General features: G+C 38.3%; 2 protein-coding genes across 2 annotated transcripts in view; both read left to right on the top strand.

Moving 5' to 3' along the window:
• elna (elastin a) overlaps positions 1-5,971 on the top strand; it is a 63,676-nt gene extending 57,705 nt beyond the window's left edge. Inside the window, exons 51-53 of the mRNA XM_034314750.2 lie at positions 813-845; positions 1,060-1,113; positions 4,053-5,971. Of these exons, the coding sequence (XP_034170641.2) occupies positions 813-845; positions 1,060-1,113; positions 4,053-4,099 (134 nt within the window). The 3' untranslated portion in view covers positions 4,100-5,971. The remainder of the gene's footprint in view (positions 1-812; positions 846-1,059; positions 1,114-4,052) is intronic.
• A 2,560-nt stretch (positions 5,972-8,531) lies between these two features.
• Positions 8,532-15,737, top strand: part of limk1a (LIM domain kinase 1a) — a 56,064-nt gene continuing 48,858 nt past the window's right edge. The window contains exons 1-2 of the mRNA XM_026940873.3: positions 8,532-8,717; positions 13,472-13,571. Of these exons, the coding sequence (XP_026796674.2) occupies positions 8,660-8,717; positions 13,472-13,571 (158 nt within the window). The 5' untranslated portion in view covers positions 8,532-8,659. The remainder of the gene's footprint in view (positions 8,718-13,471; positions 13,572-15,737) is intronic.

Raw genomic sequence — 15,737 nt, 5'->3', positions numbered from 1 at the left:
CAACTGCAAAAGAAAAAAAACAATGATGGTTGTTCCAGTTAAAAGATTTCTGAATGTCCTTTGCTGTCAAAGTATTCTGATGGGTTTGGTGTGGGTGGGACTTTACTGAATGTATATGCTATCAGATAAGTAATGCACAACCTGGAATTAGCTCTCCCCTCATGTTAGCTCTCCCCTAAACACAAAACTGAAACGGAAGTGACTTTTTTCCTGCTCACTCGGCTTCTTTGTGTTGTGATAGTTGGCAGTTAAATATGATGGCAGTAAAGCTTTAGGCTGTAACTGTGCATCTTCTACATGGTTGTGGCACCACTTGCACAGCAATGCTATGCTAACCAGTGTAGCTTTTTAAACTAGCTGGACATGGGAGGTAGTAATCAAGCATACAGAAATCACAATCTTACATGATGCCAGCCACCGCAACTTTTCAAACTGCTGCTCATTCTGCATCACAGAGCAACATAACACAGTTGGAGGAAAGCACTATTTGCCATCTTCCACATACATGAGCTCACAGATGTTCATGATTGGCTAGTGTCTACTGTGATTGACAGGGTTGAGAATGTATGCCAAATCTTTCCCACCCAGAGAGCATGGCCAACTCTTTGACTATGCTGGTCATTTGAAAACTCAGTCAGTTGGTTTGATAAGTAGCCTGTCAAAATGAAGATGCAGTTTGCAGGTTTGTGTTAAAAAATACGTAGGTTCAGTACTACTGATCTTAGCACTGTCGTATATTCAGTATTGCTAATGTAATGTTTTATTCTCTACCAGTAATATATTAAATATGGTACTGTTTCTTTGTGTTTTAGGAGGATATGTGCCCGGCCTGACACCTCAACAAGGTAAGTCACCTCTTACTTTGTTACTAATGTGTTGTGTGTGTAGCTTTACAGCAAGTGAGAAGCATCTTAAGATGTAATCAAATTTGCAAACTCCAAATATAGCTATACAACAGATGTATTACTTGGATAAGCTGGTTGAATTCAATATGTACTGTAAAACTGAATTTGTGGCCATCATTGAAATAAATAACGTGTTAAAAAAAATTTTTTTTAGCTAAAGCTGCCAAATATGGAACACTTCAGGGATTCCTGGGTGGAGGCTACAGAGGTACATTGCTCATGTTATTATTCCTATTAATGATTGAACATATGGCATGTTCAAATGAAACTAATTGAAAGGTCTTCACATTGAAAGGTGAAAACAAAATTTCTTTCACCCTTCCTACCCATGTAGATGGATAGTACAGTAGCTAGTGAGAATCACCTGGATACTGCCTTGTGCCACGTGCTGACAGGCCTGAACTCACTGATACGATGCAGCACAAGCAGGTTGGGTGTGGCCATATTCCTGCCATTGATGCCTGTGTCATGTCACTTGTAGTCTCAATGGACGAAACACTATGCCAGATCTGTGGTGCCCATATGCTGAAAGCAGACATGACCTAGTAATACATTAGAAATTTAACTGATCCCTTGAAGTAATACCTCTAATTTAGAGAAGCTGACCCCCCCCCCTAAGATGTTGTGCTGATTGACACCATGCTTCTAATTTGATCGACTTCCTGCTCCTAGTCCCACTCCTAGTCCCACTCCTAGGTGGAACATCTAGCCCAGGGTATGGGCGACACTTCACTAAACTGGATTATACCCACTGTCAAGTTCTGCCATATGTATGAACTCTGCCTTGCATGCTGGTGTTGTGCTTTGGGCCTGCCACCAAGCCACCAGCAAGGCCAAATGGACTGTTCCCATAGCACCTTAAGATGCGCACAAACCAGTTCTGTGTTTCAACACCAAGGGTCACGTCTGGTTTGCACAAACTGTAGGCAGGGAGTTATGCCCTCAGACCCCTGGCAGACATCTGAGTGCAACATCCACCACATGAGGTGGGCCCTTACCTACTCCCCACACCACTAAAGAGTCTCTTAGAGCACACCCTTAAAGGGCAGGGGCAGGCAGTGGGATACTTTACATCCAAAACCACCTCTCATTAGACAGAGACTGCATCGGATCAGTGGGTCTTGATGACAATGTTGCAGGAAAACCACAGACGATCAGATGTCACATGTAGCCTTCTCTAAGTTCAGAACACTTCAAACAGCTGAAACTGAGGGCAATTAAGCCATTAAGTTCTTCTTACTGGTTCAGAGATGTCGTCATGTGTTGGTTCACTTAGACAGTGTTGTGAGTTATATCAACCATCAGGGCAGTATAAAATGGAGTGGCTCCTCTGCACATTGCAAGGAATCTCCTCAGCTGGGCCCCATCCACTGCTTGCCTCACTAAGATCCACTCACAGTGTCCAGGGGAGGATGTACAGCGCATCCAGCGGTTTCCGGAAATGGTATCCCAGATCTGGGAAAGATTTGACAAAGTGCACATTGCTGATTATGGTTCTCCCTGTCAGAGCTGGCCATCCAGCTGGAACAGGATGTGCTGGACAATGACTGGCCGCAAGATTTATGACACATTTTTTCTTCTCCCACTAATTCTTCTCACATTGCATACTGTTCAGCAACTTGGCTACAGAGTACTGCTCCTGGCTTTGATAACTGGCAAGACCTTGGCTTCCACTACTGCTTTCGCTACTGGTTGAAACACCATGGCAGATTACTTCCCTCTAGTGAGTCTAGACCTTAGGACTGAATCATCAACTGAGGAATGAAATCTAGCAGTCCAGGAAACACTCTTCAACATAAGAGCCTTGAGCACATTATATAGAGTCTGCTGTATCCCATGCACTGCCTGATACTGTCTTTTTGCTAGTGATCACTTCAGCACAAACAGTTAGGAAACTGCATGCTCTGGTGATAATCTTGCCCTACCATGCCTACCATGGTGGTAGCCAGATGACTCTGGAGTGATATTGTGTTTGAGTCCAGGTTCCTGCCTTATTTCATTTCACGAAAAATTTTTGATTGACCTTGCAGCTTTCAGTGAATGTAATCCTGCAGAGCATTCCTTGCTGTGCCCAGTACATGCCCCACAGACAAGACGGTGATAATCTATTCCTCAGACCAACTGCCCATCTGCCACTAAGGAAAGACATGGGTTACCTTGTCTAATCACAGCCTGGCCCACTGAGTGTGACATGTCACTCTACAAGGAGTATCTCTTCTTCATTGGCGTTATTATTAAAGCTTTGCCAATCCAGGAAGTCTGATAACTGAGTACCATCATGCACTTCTTCCAGGTTCTACAAGGAGAAAAGTGTGAAATGAAGGATGAAATAGGACTTGAGTCCAGGTTTCGTTTCATTCAGAACTGGTGCTGAAGGATCAGTCCAGAGAAGAATAGATATATGTTTTAGGACAGTGGAATTTTTTGCAAATACTGCATCATATGTCACTACCAGAGTATATTGAAAGGTTCTGGATTGAGGTTTCCAGGTGATTCTCACCTCCATTGTTGGTTATCATGGATTCATACAGCCACAGTTACATGAGTAACTGGTGATAAGATTACAAAAATTACCCTGCAAAAATGAAATCTTATCAAGTGAAAATACCTTGAATACAGTCAAATCTATCTAGTATTTCCTATTATAAGATTACAGTAAACCAAATATAAGATTATTAAACCTATTTCAATCCATTTGTACTCATTTCAAGTTTGAAATAGTCTTGTTCAATTGGCAGATAATTTTACTCATTTTAAGCATTTATTTCTAAAAAGAAGCAAAATTATCTGCCAATAGAATAAGAAAACTACAAGCTTGAAATGAGTAATAATGTCCAGAAATATGTTTAATTATCTTATATTTGGTTTACTGTAAACTTATAATAAGAAATACTAGATAAATTTGACTATATTCAAGATATTTTCACTTGCTAAGATGACATTTTTTTTTGCCGTGTAGGAAATAGGGAACCTAAGCTAGCTAATAGCTGAGGCTAAAGATTTAGCTAGCTAATACTTACTAAAAGTGTTTCGAGAGGATCCTGACTCATGTACAAAATAGCTGAGCTAAGAAAGAGAACTTCATTTTGTCTTTGAGCATGCCCCTGACATTGTGGTGCAGTTTTCTCATTGTGGTGTTTTTTCCAGGTGGCGCAGCTTGCCAAGGCAAATACTGTGGCAGGAGGAGAAAGTAAACACTCTCTTGGGATGTGAAATGACCTCAAGAAACAATGGTGCTACTGCATGATCTAGAATGTACATTTGATATGCAAAAACAATCCTATCATGTACAAAAATATGTTTTATACCTACATTAAATGTTTTTTTTTTTTTACAAACCCAAAGAGAAGCTGAGGAAACAGGATGAACATTACAGCTGTTCATGTGAAATTCCAACATGTTGCTGATGTCTCTTTTTGTAGATAGGGACACCAAATCAAGAAACTAATAACCAGGTTCACTATTTGTCATTGTAGACCTTGAGGCACTAATTTCTCTTTTTTCTCAAGATTTTGAAAGACAAAAGCCATGATATTTCCCTTCTGATGGTGGTGGCAATGGTTGATAGACCTTGTGTAACAGAATTGGTTTATAATTTTGCATTATCTAATGCTCTTTATTCTTGTTTGTTCATATTTATAGGTGATGGACTTTTGTGCCTAAATAAAAAAAACGGTTTATCAAGTACCTCTGTGGAGACTCCTGTGCTCCAAACAAGTCAAAAACATTCAAACAAAGCATCAGCGGTGATATTTTTTGTAAATAGGCCTTTCCAAACTTTTTAAAACTTATATTGGATATTGGTCTCTATTGGCATTAGGGTTGTGAAGCTATTTCAGTCATAATTCCATCCAGTGGTCATGAAGAATCCTACAGAATGTGACTCTGGGGACATGTATCCTCGTATTTCATCCATATCGTTTACAGTAAATCAGAGTCCTGATCTAAAAGCAGGTCAAAATCTCAATGATTTCTGGGTACAAAAACATCAGCAGTTGTCAACAATGTTGAATATGATTGAGGCTGTATCGTGCATACTTTAGCTCAGCTATGAAACAGTTCTGCAAAAGACCTAATGGCATGTGAAAAGTGTTGAAAAGTGTTTCGAGGCATCTGATAAGATCCACTGTATCGTCTCGTCCATTTTTGCAAATTACATTATATATGAAGAGCTGACTTGCTAAGATAATGTTGCTACGATGCAAAAGTGAAAGACATATGCATTTTTATCAATTAACAAAAAATTCAATTTACTGAAAAAGAAATAATAGTGCTGATTTTACAATAGACTAGTTTTGAACCTGAAACAAATGACACTTCTAACATTCCTTAAACATGTGGAATTGGTGCTTCCATCATTTGATCTACAGATGTTTAACCCCTTTATATTCAAAGAATTAGCTATTATATATCGTATGCATACAATATGATGGCTCATGTAACTGCAGGTTAATTTGCTTTGTTGCTGTTTTTGTTTGCACCATGTGAACTTGACCTTGACATTATTACCAAGTTTGTACACATGATAACAAAATATTGTTTTCTGTTTTGTTTTGCTTTCAGTAGCTTATGCATTTTAGTCACTGTGGAAATCTGTAATACTGTAGAAGATTTTTTTAAGATGTGAGCTGTGTGTCTGAGAGCTAAAGTGTGTGTGTGTTTGTGTGTGTATGTGTGTTTGTATGTGTGTCTGTGATAATCCCTGGTGTGTGTTGTTATGTCTATATTTTGTCTAATTGACTAAGCTTCTCTTAATAAGCGTCACTAGCCAGTGTATTACCCATCTAATATTAAATGAGTTCTTCTTAATGATTAATATTTCATGTCATTGGTAACATGTACTGTTTCGAATTGATCTGAAATGTGTTTTTCCTACCTGGTGCTGTATTTGACCTGTCTGTGGTCATATAAGTCTAATGTGCCGTGGCATTTCCATCTAATTTAACTAAAGGGGTAGGGCTATTGCACTTTTTCCCACGGTGCACATTTGACTTGTTCCAGGAAATCTGGGCCTTTTTACTGCTTTAGTGAAAACGAAATAAACCGTTCTGAAATGAAAAAGAAAAGTGGTCGTGCATTATTTCACTGTAATGTATTTTATATTCATAATAAATGTAGTGCACAACAAAGAAGCAAGCTAATTATATCAGGTTGGCTACACCAAGACATGGGCTGCATTAAGAAATGCATAATATACATGCTAAATAGTATGTCGAAACTGTACACTAGTACTTTAGCATATTATATATCAGAATCAGAATCAGAAAGAATTTATTGCCAGGAACAGTAAAGGACACTACAGTACTAGGAATTTGTCTTGATGTCAGGTGCAAACACAAAGATATAAGGTCAAGGGGGATACAGAAATGAAGAATACAAAAATGCAACACAATAACAAGGGTAAAACAATACTGAAGTGCAAGAGACCATGGTGCAAGATGTACATGCTATATATAAATATGTAAACAGCAGACAAGATAGAATATATTAAGTTAAAAATATAAACAGTTATGCACAGAAAAAGTGAGTGTACATGGGAGATAGAAAAAATATTGCAGCTTCAGAGGGGAGAGCGACTGTCAGTAGGTTGGGGGGGGGTCACCTGGGGGGAATTGGGGCACTGTTCAGCAGGCTGACTGCAGCGGGGAAGAAGCTGTACTTGTGGCGTGAGGTCCTGGTCCTGATGGACCGGACCATCTTGCCAGAGGGGAGGGGCTGGAAGAGTACATGTCCGGGGTGAGAGGGGTCGGCTGCAATCCTGGCTGCATGTCTCCGTACAAGTCCTGGAGTGATGGGAGGCTGCAGCCGATCACCTTCTCAGCGGCGTGGATGACACGCTGCAGCTTGGCCTTGTCCCTGGAAACCAGCAAACCAGACTGTGATGGGAGAAGTGAGAATCGATTCGATGATGGCAGTGTAGAAGCTGACCATCATCTTCACAGGGAGGTGGAACTTCTTCAGCTGCCGCAAGAAGTACAGCCTCTGCTTAGCCTTCTTGGTAAGGGAGCTGATGTTCTGCTCCCACTTGAGCTCCTGGGTGATGGTGGTTCACAGAGGATGACGGGTGAGAGGGGGGCTGGGTCCTTCCTGAAATTCATGATCATCTCCGCTGTCTTAAAAGCGTTGAGCTCCAGGTTGTTCATGCTGCACCATGACATCAGACGGTCCATCTCACTTCTGTAGGCTGACTCGTCTCCATCAGAGATGAGGCCGATGAGGGTGGTGTCGTCTGCGAACTTCAGGAGTTTGACAGACTGGTGTCCAGATGTGCAGCTGTTGCATTTTGGTAAACAAAAGACTTTAAAAAACTGGCTTGTAAATCAATGTACACAGAATCTCCTTTTCTCTCTGGTAGTTTAATTTTAGAAATCAAAAATTATAGTATTGTATCAGTTCGTTGAATTGATTTTTTCAAATCTGAACTCTAGGAATTGGAGTCGACACTTAAACCGAACAGCACTAACTGTTTAAATTACTGCGCACAAATGACTCCATCCTCCCTTCACAGCAGTAATGTAGTACACTACATCTAAAAGAGATTTCTTTCAAAATAATTCACAAATATTACCCTGCAAACCAGTATATGAAAAAGTTTAAATATGGAATATGCTCCAGTTGCTCTTTTCGCGGTGACTCTGTTGAAACTGTTATTTTGTTCATTTACAAAAAAGCTTTGGCAAGATATTTCAGGATTTATCCATCCATCTATTGTCTGTACCACTTATCCTACACAGGGTTGCGGGGAGCCTGGATCCTATCCCAGGCGACTCAGGGCACAAGGTAAAGGACACCCTGGGCACAGTCCATCACAGGGCACAATCGCACACATACAGACAATTTTGGGATGCCGATCAGCTTAAAGTGCATGTCTTTGGACTGCGGGAGGAAACCGGCGTACCCTGAGGAAACCCCCGAAGTACAGGGAGAACACGCAAACACCACACGCACACGGGGCGGAGGTCGAACCCCCAACCCCTGCGAGGCAAACGTGCTAACCACTAACCCACTGTGCCCTGTTAGTTCAGGATAGCAGGATTTTTTTAGGAGTGAAATTTATAATGAGTGTGCATTGTCTGGGAAGGATGTGGTGCTGGGATTTGTTGACTCTGATCAATCTAAAAAAGGACAATTTTATATTAATAAATCTGATTCTGTTGCTTGCCAAGTTCCACATTCACAGATTCAAACTCTAGACCTCTTTTTTGTTTTTATAAAAGAATTTCATCAATATTGCTTAAACTGTCTAAGAACAAAAAGACTTTTAAAAACATTTGTTTGTAATTCTTTTCCAGTTTTTAGTGACTTCTCCAAACTTCAAACGTCAATATTTCCAATTCTGTATTTAATTCCCCCCAGCTTTTTTTTTTTCCTCTCTGTTTTGTTTTGTTTTGTTTCTCATTGTTGTTATTGTCTTTATATTGTTTTGAGCATTAATAACAATAAATATTATACTCCATCTCCAATCACCCTCAGGAGATTTTACTAGCTTACACCCCGCTTCCGGTCAGTTTTCCAGGGAATTGGGTTCGGTTGGCCTATTCGAAGCGTGTGATTGGTCAACTGAAAGCGTTGTCCCGCCCCCTCTCACTGCCTCCTGCCGCCCTGCCCATCGCTCCATTGGGTGAATTGGCCGCGTCCCATTTGGAAAGAGCATAGTGTGCTGGCCGCTCTGCTGAGGAGGTCGGTGTTTTGGGGCGGAAGAGACCGGACATTCCTGCGCTAGGCTCGTGGCGGAGCTCCCAGCCGGAGGGTGCATGAGGTTGATGCTGCTCTGCTGTACCTGGAAGGACGAACGCATGGGAGAGGACGAAGGTACGTGTGTGTGTGTGTGTGTGTGTGTGTGTTTATATGGGTTTGGTGAGCGCGTGCGAGAGGCAGAGATGGGAGTGAGCACTTCTTCCTATAGGCTGCAGCTTAGAGGTCATATGGGATGCTCACTGCAGGTCGCTTATCAAACAGCTCTTGTAGAGGCTTCAGCTTAAAGTTAGCATAAACAGATTTTGCACATTAGATTATTTGGGAATATTGTGGTTATTATTTGGTTTAGATTTGGGATTTAAGCGCGTGAGTTTCCTCCTTATACAAGCCACAGTGCGGAACTATGAGAAATGTACTGCTGGGGGATCTGTGCAGAAATCCTCACTGCAGCTCTGTTTGTTTGTTTGTTTGTTTGTTTTATTTGGACTTGTCTGTGATTGTTCTCAGTCGAGTTTATTTAAGAATTCATGAACATAATAGCTGTTTCAGTAAAATTACTTCTCTTACAGGATTTACACATCACACAGCTCTTTAATTTCACTTTCATTTATAATATGTATGTGTTAAACACTGTTCAAAGACTATAGGCCTTTTCTTTCTGTCTGTCTGTCTATTTTTCCTTCTTTCTTTCTACCTTATGTCTTTCTTTCTACTGTCTTTGTCTACTTTCTTTCTTTGTCTACTATTTTTCTTTCTTTCTTTCTGTGTACTTTCTTTCTTTCTTTCTGCTTACTTCTTTCTTCCTGTCTGTCTACTATTTTTCTTTCTTTCTGTCTGTCTGTCTACCTTCTATCTTTCTTTCTGTCCATCTACCTTCTTTCTTTCTTTCTTTCTTTTTCTTTCCATCTACCTTCTTTCTTTCTTTCTTTCTTTCTGCTTACTTCTTTCTTTCTGTCTACTATTTTTCTTTCTTTCTGTCTGTCTGTCTGTCTACCTTCTTTCTTTCTTTCTTTCTTTCATTCTGTCTACCTTCTATCTTTCTTTCTGTCCATCTACCTTCTTTCTTTCTTTTTCTGTTTACTTCTTTCTTTCTTTCTTTCTGTCTGCTATTTTTCTTTCTTTTTTTCTTTCTTTCTTTCTGTCCTTCTTTCTTTCTTTCTTTTTTCTGGTTCTTTCTTTCTTTCTACTATTTTTCTTTTTCTTTCTTTCTTTCTTTCTTTCTTTCTTTCTTTCTTTCTTTCTACTATTTTTCTTTCTTTCTGTCCGTCTACCTTCTTTCTTTCTTTCTTATCTGAACACATTTCTCAGAGTAAATATAGTCCGCCTCCTGTCTACGCCACAAGCTCAAATGACTCATGGCATGTTTTTATCTCTCTTTCTCGTGGCTCTCATGTGAGCTATCAGGGTGTCGTGTCAATTTATTTAATAAGCAAAGAGCAGCATTTGTTTAAAAAAAGTCAGAATAAAGAATATGATAAGTGTGTGTGTGTGTGTGTGTGTGTGTGTGCGCGCATATTCCTGCCTTCAGAAGACATTTTTATTGATTAGTTTTTAATATAGGCAGCACAGTGGCACAGGGGGTAGCGTTGCTATCTCCTGGTTTGATCCTGTGCTCGGGTTACTGTCTCTGCCTGCGTTTTCCGGTTTCCTCCCATCTCCAACTTGTGTGTGTGCTCGTGACATCATTTGGCAGAAAGGCGAGTAGATCGTCTAGATAGACCGTCCATCGATTGAATGCCAGTCAAATTCGTTTTAAGAGAGCAGAGAGCAAAGTTCTACCGCTCTTTTGGGAAAACAGGAATCAGCGATGAATGGATGCTGTTTGTCATGTTTCCAGATAGACAAATTTCATTTCTGGAGAACGATCATTTCATGAAAGTCTGACATGATGCTAAAATAGATTATTATGCATTTAATGTACACAATGGTCTATTTTCATATTAGTGCTGTAGGGACAGTTTTATTGCTTCTGTACAGTACTGAGGTTCACTGCTACAGTGTCATAAAGCTACTTTTCCTCCATGATGACATTGACTCCCTTCATCAGGAACAGTTTTTCTGCTCTGGCCTCTCTGCTCAGATTTGCAGGATCATCATGCAGTCTGGTTCTTATGCAAAAAGGAGCATGAGAGTCTGGTTGAGTCTGGTTGTCTGCAAAAAGGAGCAATACCTCCGTTAACTAAAGTTTAGTTATCTAAGATAACTGTCACTGAAAATGATGAGGTTTGGTGACTTTGTTAGCGTAGAAGTTTAGTGGAAGTTTAATGTAAGTTGCTAAATCTGTATTAATGTCTGTAGTCATTGATAGTTTATTTATTTAATTTTGTAAAGTGTGCTAGAAAACTCTACAAAAATGCTTCAAAGGAAACATTAAAGTGGCCTAGAAAAACCTTGTCAATATCTAATCATAGTTGATCATAGGCACTAGTCGTTAAACCATTTGTGTCAAAATTTCCCACTATGCTTTCATGCATCTGAAGGTACTTCCAGTGACTCATTTATAGAGTTTCATAATTCATTTTCTCTGAATGCTTGTGTCTTTTTAAAGAAAAACACATTGTAATACCTGGCAACTTAACTCTCCAGTGAGCAAATAGCTTAGTAAATGCACAAGCGACAGTTAGGACAAAAGCGAGTGTCACTTGTGAACTTTAACACGTTTATTTGGAGGAATAGATTACCCACAAAAGTCATGGTTTAATTAAAAATAAATAAATAAAATCATTTACCTGAAAGCTGTAGGTTAAAACCCCGTACAACAAAATAAGAAAATTAAATCAATATCTATATCTTAAAATGTATCTAAACAGTCATACGTGAAATGTCTTAAAGTTCTATATCAAAAAACCTCAGTGTAAAGTGCATTACATTTTGTAATAAATATTATGTTTTGAATGCAATGAACAGACTTGAAAACCTCTAACCTTAGAAAATGTAAAGTAATAATGAATTAATTGATTAGAAAGAAAAGTATTGGCAGAATTTAATAATTTTTTTTATAAATATAAGTTATAAATTATAACATTTGCAAAACCTTTAGCTGGAAAAGCATGAAAAAGTGCAAATAGCAAAAGATAAAGTTAATAAATTGCTTTTGATGGCTGAGAATAGCATGCAAAACCTTTTCCAAAGTGTACCTGAAAAAGATTACACTTGATTATAATGATACTTTGTTGAATTCAATGAAATATTTAAAGAATTTGAACATTTTCCAACAATCTCAATTTTTAAAATAAGCAAATGCATTTAAGAAAATAAACAAGGTCCTTGCCTACTGGCAACTGTAGATACCACTTCAATTTTGCTATCAATATCCAAAAAATAAACAATACCAATGTCTTTGTGTGATTTTTTTCCCCCCACAATTAGCAATATGTCAACAAAAGTGTGCATTAAATATACTGTATAAATGTTACCTTTGATCTGGAGGAATTGCCTCATGCTTCCGTGAAGTAATTACAGAAATTTGGCTTTATCACATGACAGGAAGTGAAGTAACTTTCTGGTGTGTCTACAAAGGTCATTCATACAATTATGTTCTTCCATGTGTAACTATGTAAAAATCTTTATAATTCTTTACTACGTTTTTATAAAAGAGAAAATAAGTTGCTGGGTTAAAATTAGAAATAATAATTAAAACAGGAAAAGAGATATTTTGAGCTTAAGCATGGGATTAGGTATAGTTTTATTTTAACATAATGTAAGTGAAATGATGTGACACAGGGCGCTGGTCATTCACTCCCCCCAATTACAATCCCTGCCGGACCTGAGACTCAAACCCACAACCTTCAGGTTACAAGTCCGACTCTCTAACCATTAGGCCACGACTGCCCCTGCTCATAGTTAATATAGTTAAGTATACAGGTAATGAACCTCTTCCTGCTTTCTTTAATGTCTAACAAAGTTTAAAACTAATAGACGTGTGTCTTTGTGTTCTTGCAGAGGAAATTAGGTTTTGGGCAAAACTTTTTTGCTTTTTTAGCAGAATTCATAATCAAGCTTCACAAAAGTTCCTGTAGCTGCAAAAGCATGAGTGATCCACCATATTTAACATTGGGCATGCAGTGGTGCCAAAATCTACAGTTTACCCATATAGCATTTACAGTTTGTCACAGGAGACATCTGAAAACTACGCTTTTCTACCCTTTCAGATAAAGGAGTGATCAGACGAAATGCGAAAAAAAAATTTGCCAGGCAGAAAAGCTGATTCAGCGAATGGAAAATGATTCAGGATGTGGAAGACTCTGGTAGCGGTCATTTTCATTTCACAACAGCTTGATCTAGCGAACTTTGACCTGTGAATTTGAATCTTAGTTTTGTGAGCCAAAAGAAAACAGGAAGGTGGGACCGTGGTGCCTTTAGCTGCAAATTATTACGTAGCGGTCACACCGGACATTTGCCTTGCTATTTTCTTACTGTTGTTTAGTGCACATCTGGGGAAAAGTAGCTAATTAATGTTAACCCTACTTCCTGTCTGAAATCACAACTGTCAGAGACATGCATACTTATACTACAGGAAAGAAGCTTAGAAAAGGATTTCATCTTTCAGAACATCTCTGAATGGTCAAATGTGACGAAATGACATTCCTTATTTTCTTGTTGTTCACCTGAATCTAAATTAGTGAAGTAGCATCAACTATTGATTATTGGAGGCTTTTACTTATAGTGTAGATTTTAGATATTAACTTAGTAGTAGGCCAGTATTAGTGAGTATTTACATTTTTTTTAAAAGCATTTTATTAAGGAATCTATTTAATCATAATGCTGGTTGCAGTCTGAAGTCTTTTATTGTCATTTCTGTTATGATGATGGGTATTGGACATAATCTTATACCTTTAAGTAACTTTCTTTTGGTTTGTTTTTGACAGCTGTTGGAAGATTGCCATTGTGTGCGGGATGCAGACAGCACATTTATGATGAACAGTACCTGCAGGCCCTCAATACTGACTGGCACACCGTTTGCTTCAGGTTGGTTATATTTTGTCTTCATCACTGTATGAAAATGGAAATTCTAGAGAGAAAATGTAGCCCAGGAGAGCCAAATGCATGTGGATGTAATTGCACAGTCTCTTTATTAGGGCCAGGGGTGAACAAACCACTATCTTGGGACAAGCACATCTTGTGTCTGGGCTATTAGTATTTAATTTGTAGTTGCCCAGTGGGGAAAGTAGGTTCAACAACCAGTAAAAGGAAAAAAAAAAAAAAAAAAAAAACCTTCTTCCTGGAACTTCTCATTCTGAATCCCAACGCCTGCTGCTGGTTGATAGTAGAATGGCTGTTTTTTTTTTGGGCAGATTAATTAACATATATGGATGACGGACAGTCTTTTCAGAACCAGGAACATGCACATATGTGGTAACACTGACAAAACTGAGCAAAACCAAGTGCAGTATAAAAAGCTATCATATAACTCTCCTGCTTACCATTCGTAGTTAAACATGTCGAGAGAAAACAAAGATGCTAGACAGACTCTTTACATGTCACGCAAAGACAGGACACCAGAGCTTATAGCTGAAACACTAGCCAACTAACCCCCCCCCACCCCCCCAGAGGGGACAAACATGATGTGCTACATGATCATTACATTAGCTTAGCTACCACTTTTTAGCCTAGTGATTAGGTTTCCAGGAAAACAAAACATGGGACTGGGTAGCACACTGGAGCTTTTACTTATCTGGTGGACTAGTTAATACATTTATGACTTGTTCACCCCAGTAAGGCATGTCACATAGACATCAAATTTTTGGAATTCTGTTTACATATACATATGGTTACATACCTTGAATGAAAGTGGAGGTATTTCTAATATAAATGTTTTTTTAATGATAATATGCGCTTCTAAATATTTCTGATTATAGTAAAGAAAGTCTTAGCAGCCCAACACACAGCACAAGAGTTAGTAATAATATATGTGGATATTGTATGTTTTCATTTTGTTTTCTTTCATGGATTTAGACTGTTATCACCCTTATAGCATTTGTCTTCTTGTTTTCAGACTAAACTGCTCATTTTCTCATGTTTTCATGACTTTACTTGGCCATATACATCATCCAGGATCTGTTGAATGGGAGAAAAATTAAACCTTACATTATTGAGATTTTATTACAAATGCATATTTTACATCAGTCAGGGCCCCAATCCAACACTGATTATAGGTATTGGGCCTGATACAGATCTGGAATACTGGATCAGCATCAGATTGGATTTAACATCACTAGTGCATCCTTAGCTGAAAGACTGGGAGAGTGCTTACTCTAATGGTAGTGGTAATGGTAGCTGCTTACTCTAATGGTAGTGCTTACTCTAATGGTACTTTTTAAAGGGTTTGGCAGAATAATCTCATGCTGAATGTGGATCCCAGTTTAACATTCTGTTTAGCAGATTTTTATGATAACATGCTCTTAATTATTCACAGGACAGCATCTATCTGTGTTTGTTCTGTAACAATCTGGCGTCTGTGTTGCCTGGCTTGGCTTGTCAGTGCTTTCCTGGCTTTTTTTGCCAGCAACCCATTAAGAGCATGTTTGGTCAGCTGGTTTTGTTTTGATGACTGCACAATGCGTGCTTTTGTAGCAGTCCACAAACAAGAACTAATTTTATCACTTATAGAATAAGAATGCTATTTAGTTTTATTACATTTATCAAATGACATGGCAACATTTATCACAAGTATGTGACAAGTATTTAAATAAAGCATAACATGTACACAAGCATATTAACATATACATATAAAAAATATAGTTTTATACATATTAATTAGATGAAAAACATGTTGCCATACAGTAGTTTAGTTTTAAGAAATGAAACAATTGGCATGTGATATGATTATTTCGACTTCAGATGTAAAAAGGTAAAAGTTCAATGTACTATTCTTAAATAATAAGAATTACCTGAGAATAAATTTGTATTAGTTTTTGATGACTTTCAATGCCACTTTGTGTAGACTTTTAGACATTTAAATTTTACAATAATATTCATTTTTATTGTCAACACAAGTTGGAACACCAATTCTGTCATATAAATTTATCATATAAATTTTTTATTATGTCTATGCATTTAGATTGTCTAATTTGAAGCACAGCTTCAAATTCTTTATTCAGTTTAGACTAGAAACGTATAAACTCGAAAAATTTA

Source organism: Pangasianodon hypophthalmus, chromosome 21, assembly GCF_027358585.1.
Source record: "Pangasianodon hypophthalmus isolate fPanHyp1 chromosome 21, fPanHyp1.pri, whole genome shotgun sequence".
In the NCBI taxonomy this organism is placed as follows: domain Eukaryota; kingdom Metazoa; phylum Chordata; class Actinopteri; order Siluriformes; family Pangasiidae; genus Pangasianodon; species Pangasianodon hypophthalmus.
Note: the sequence above shows the minus strand (reverse complement) of the source record. Positions and strands in the feature narration are given on the sequence as shown.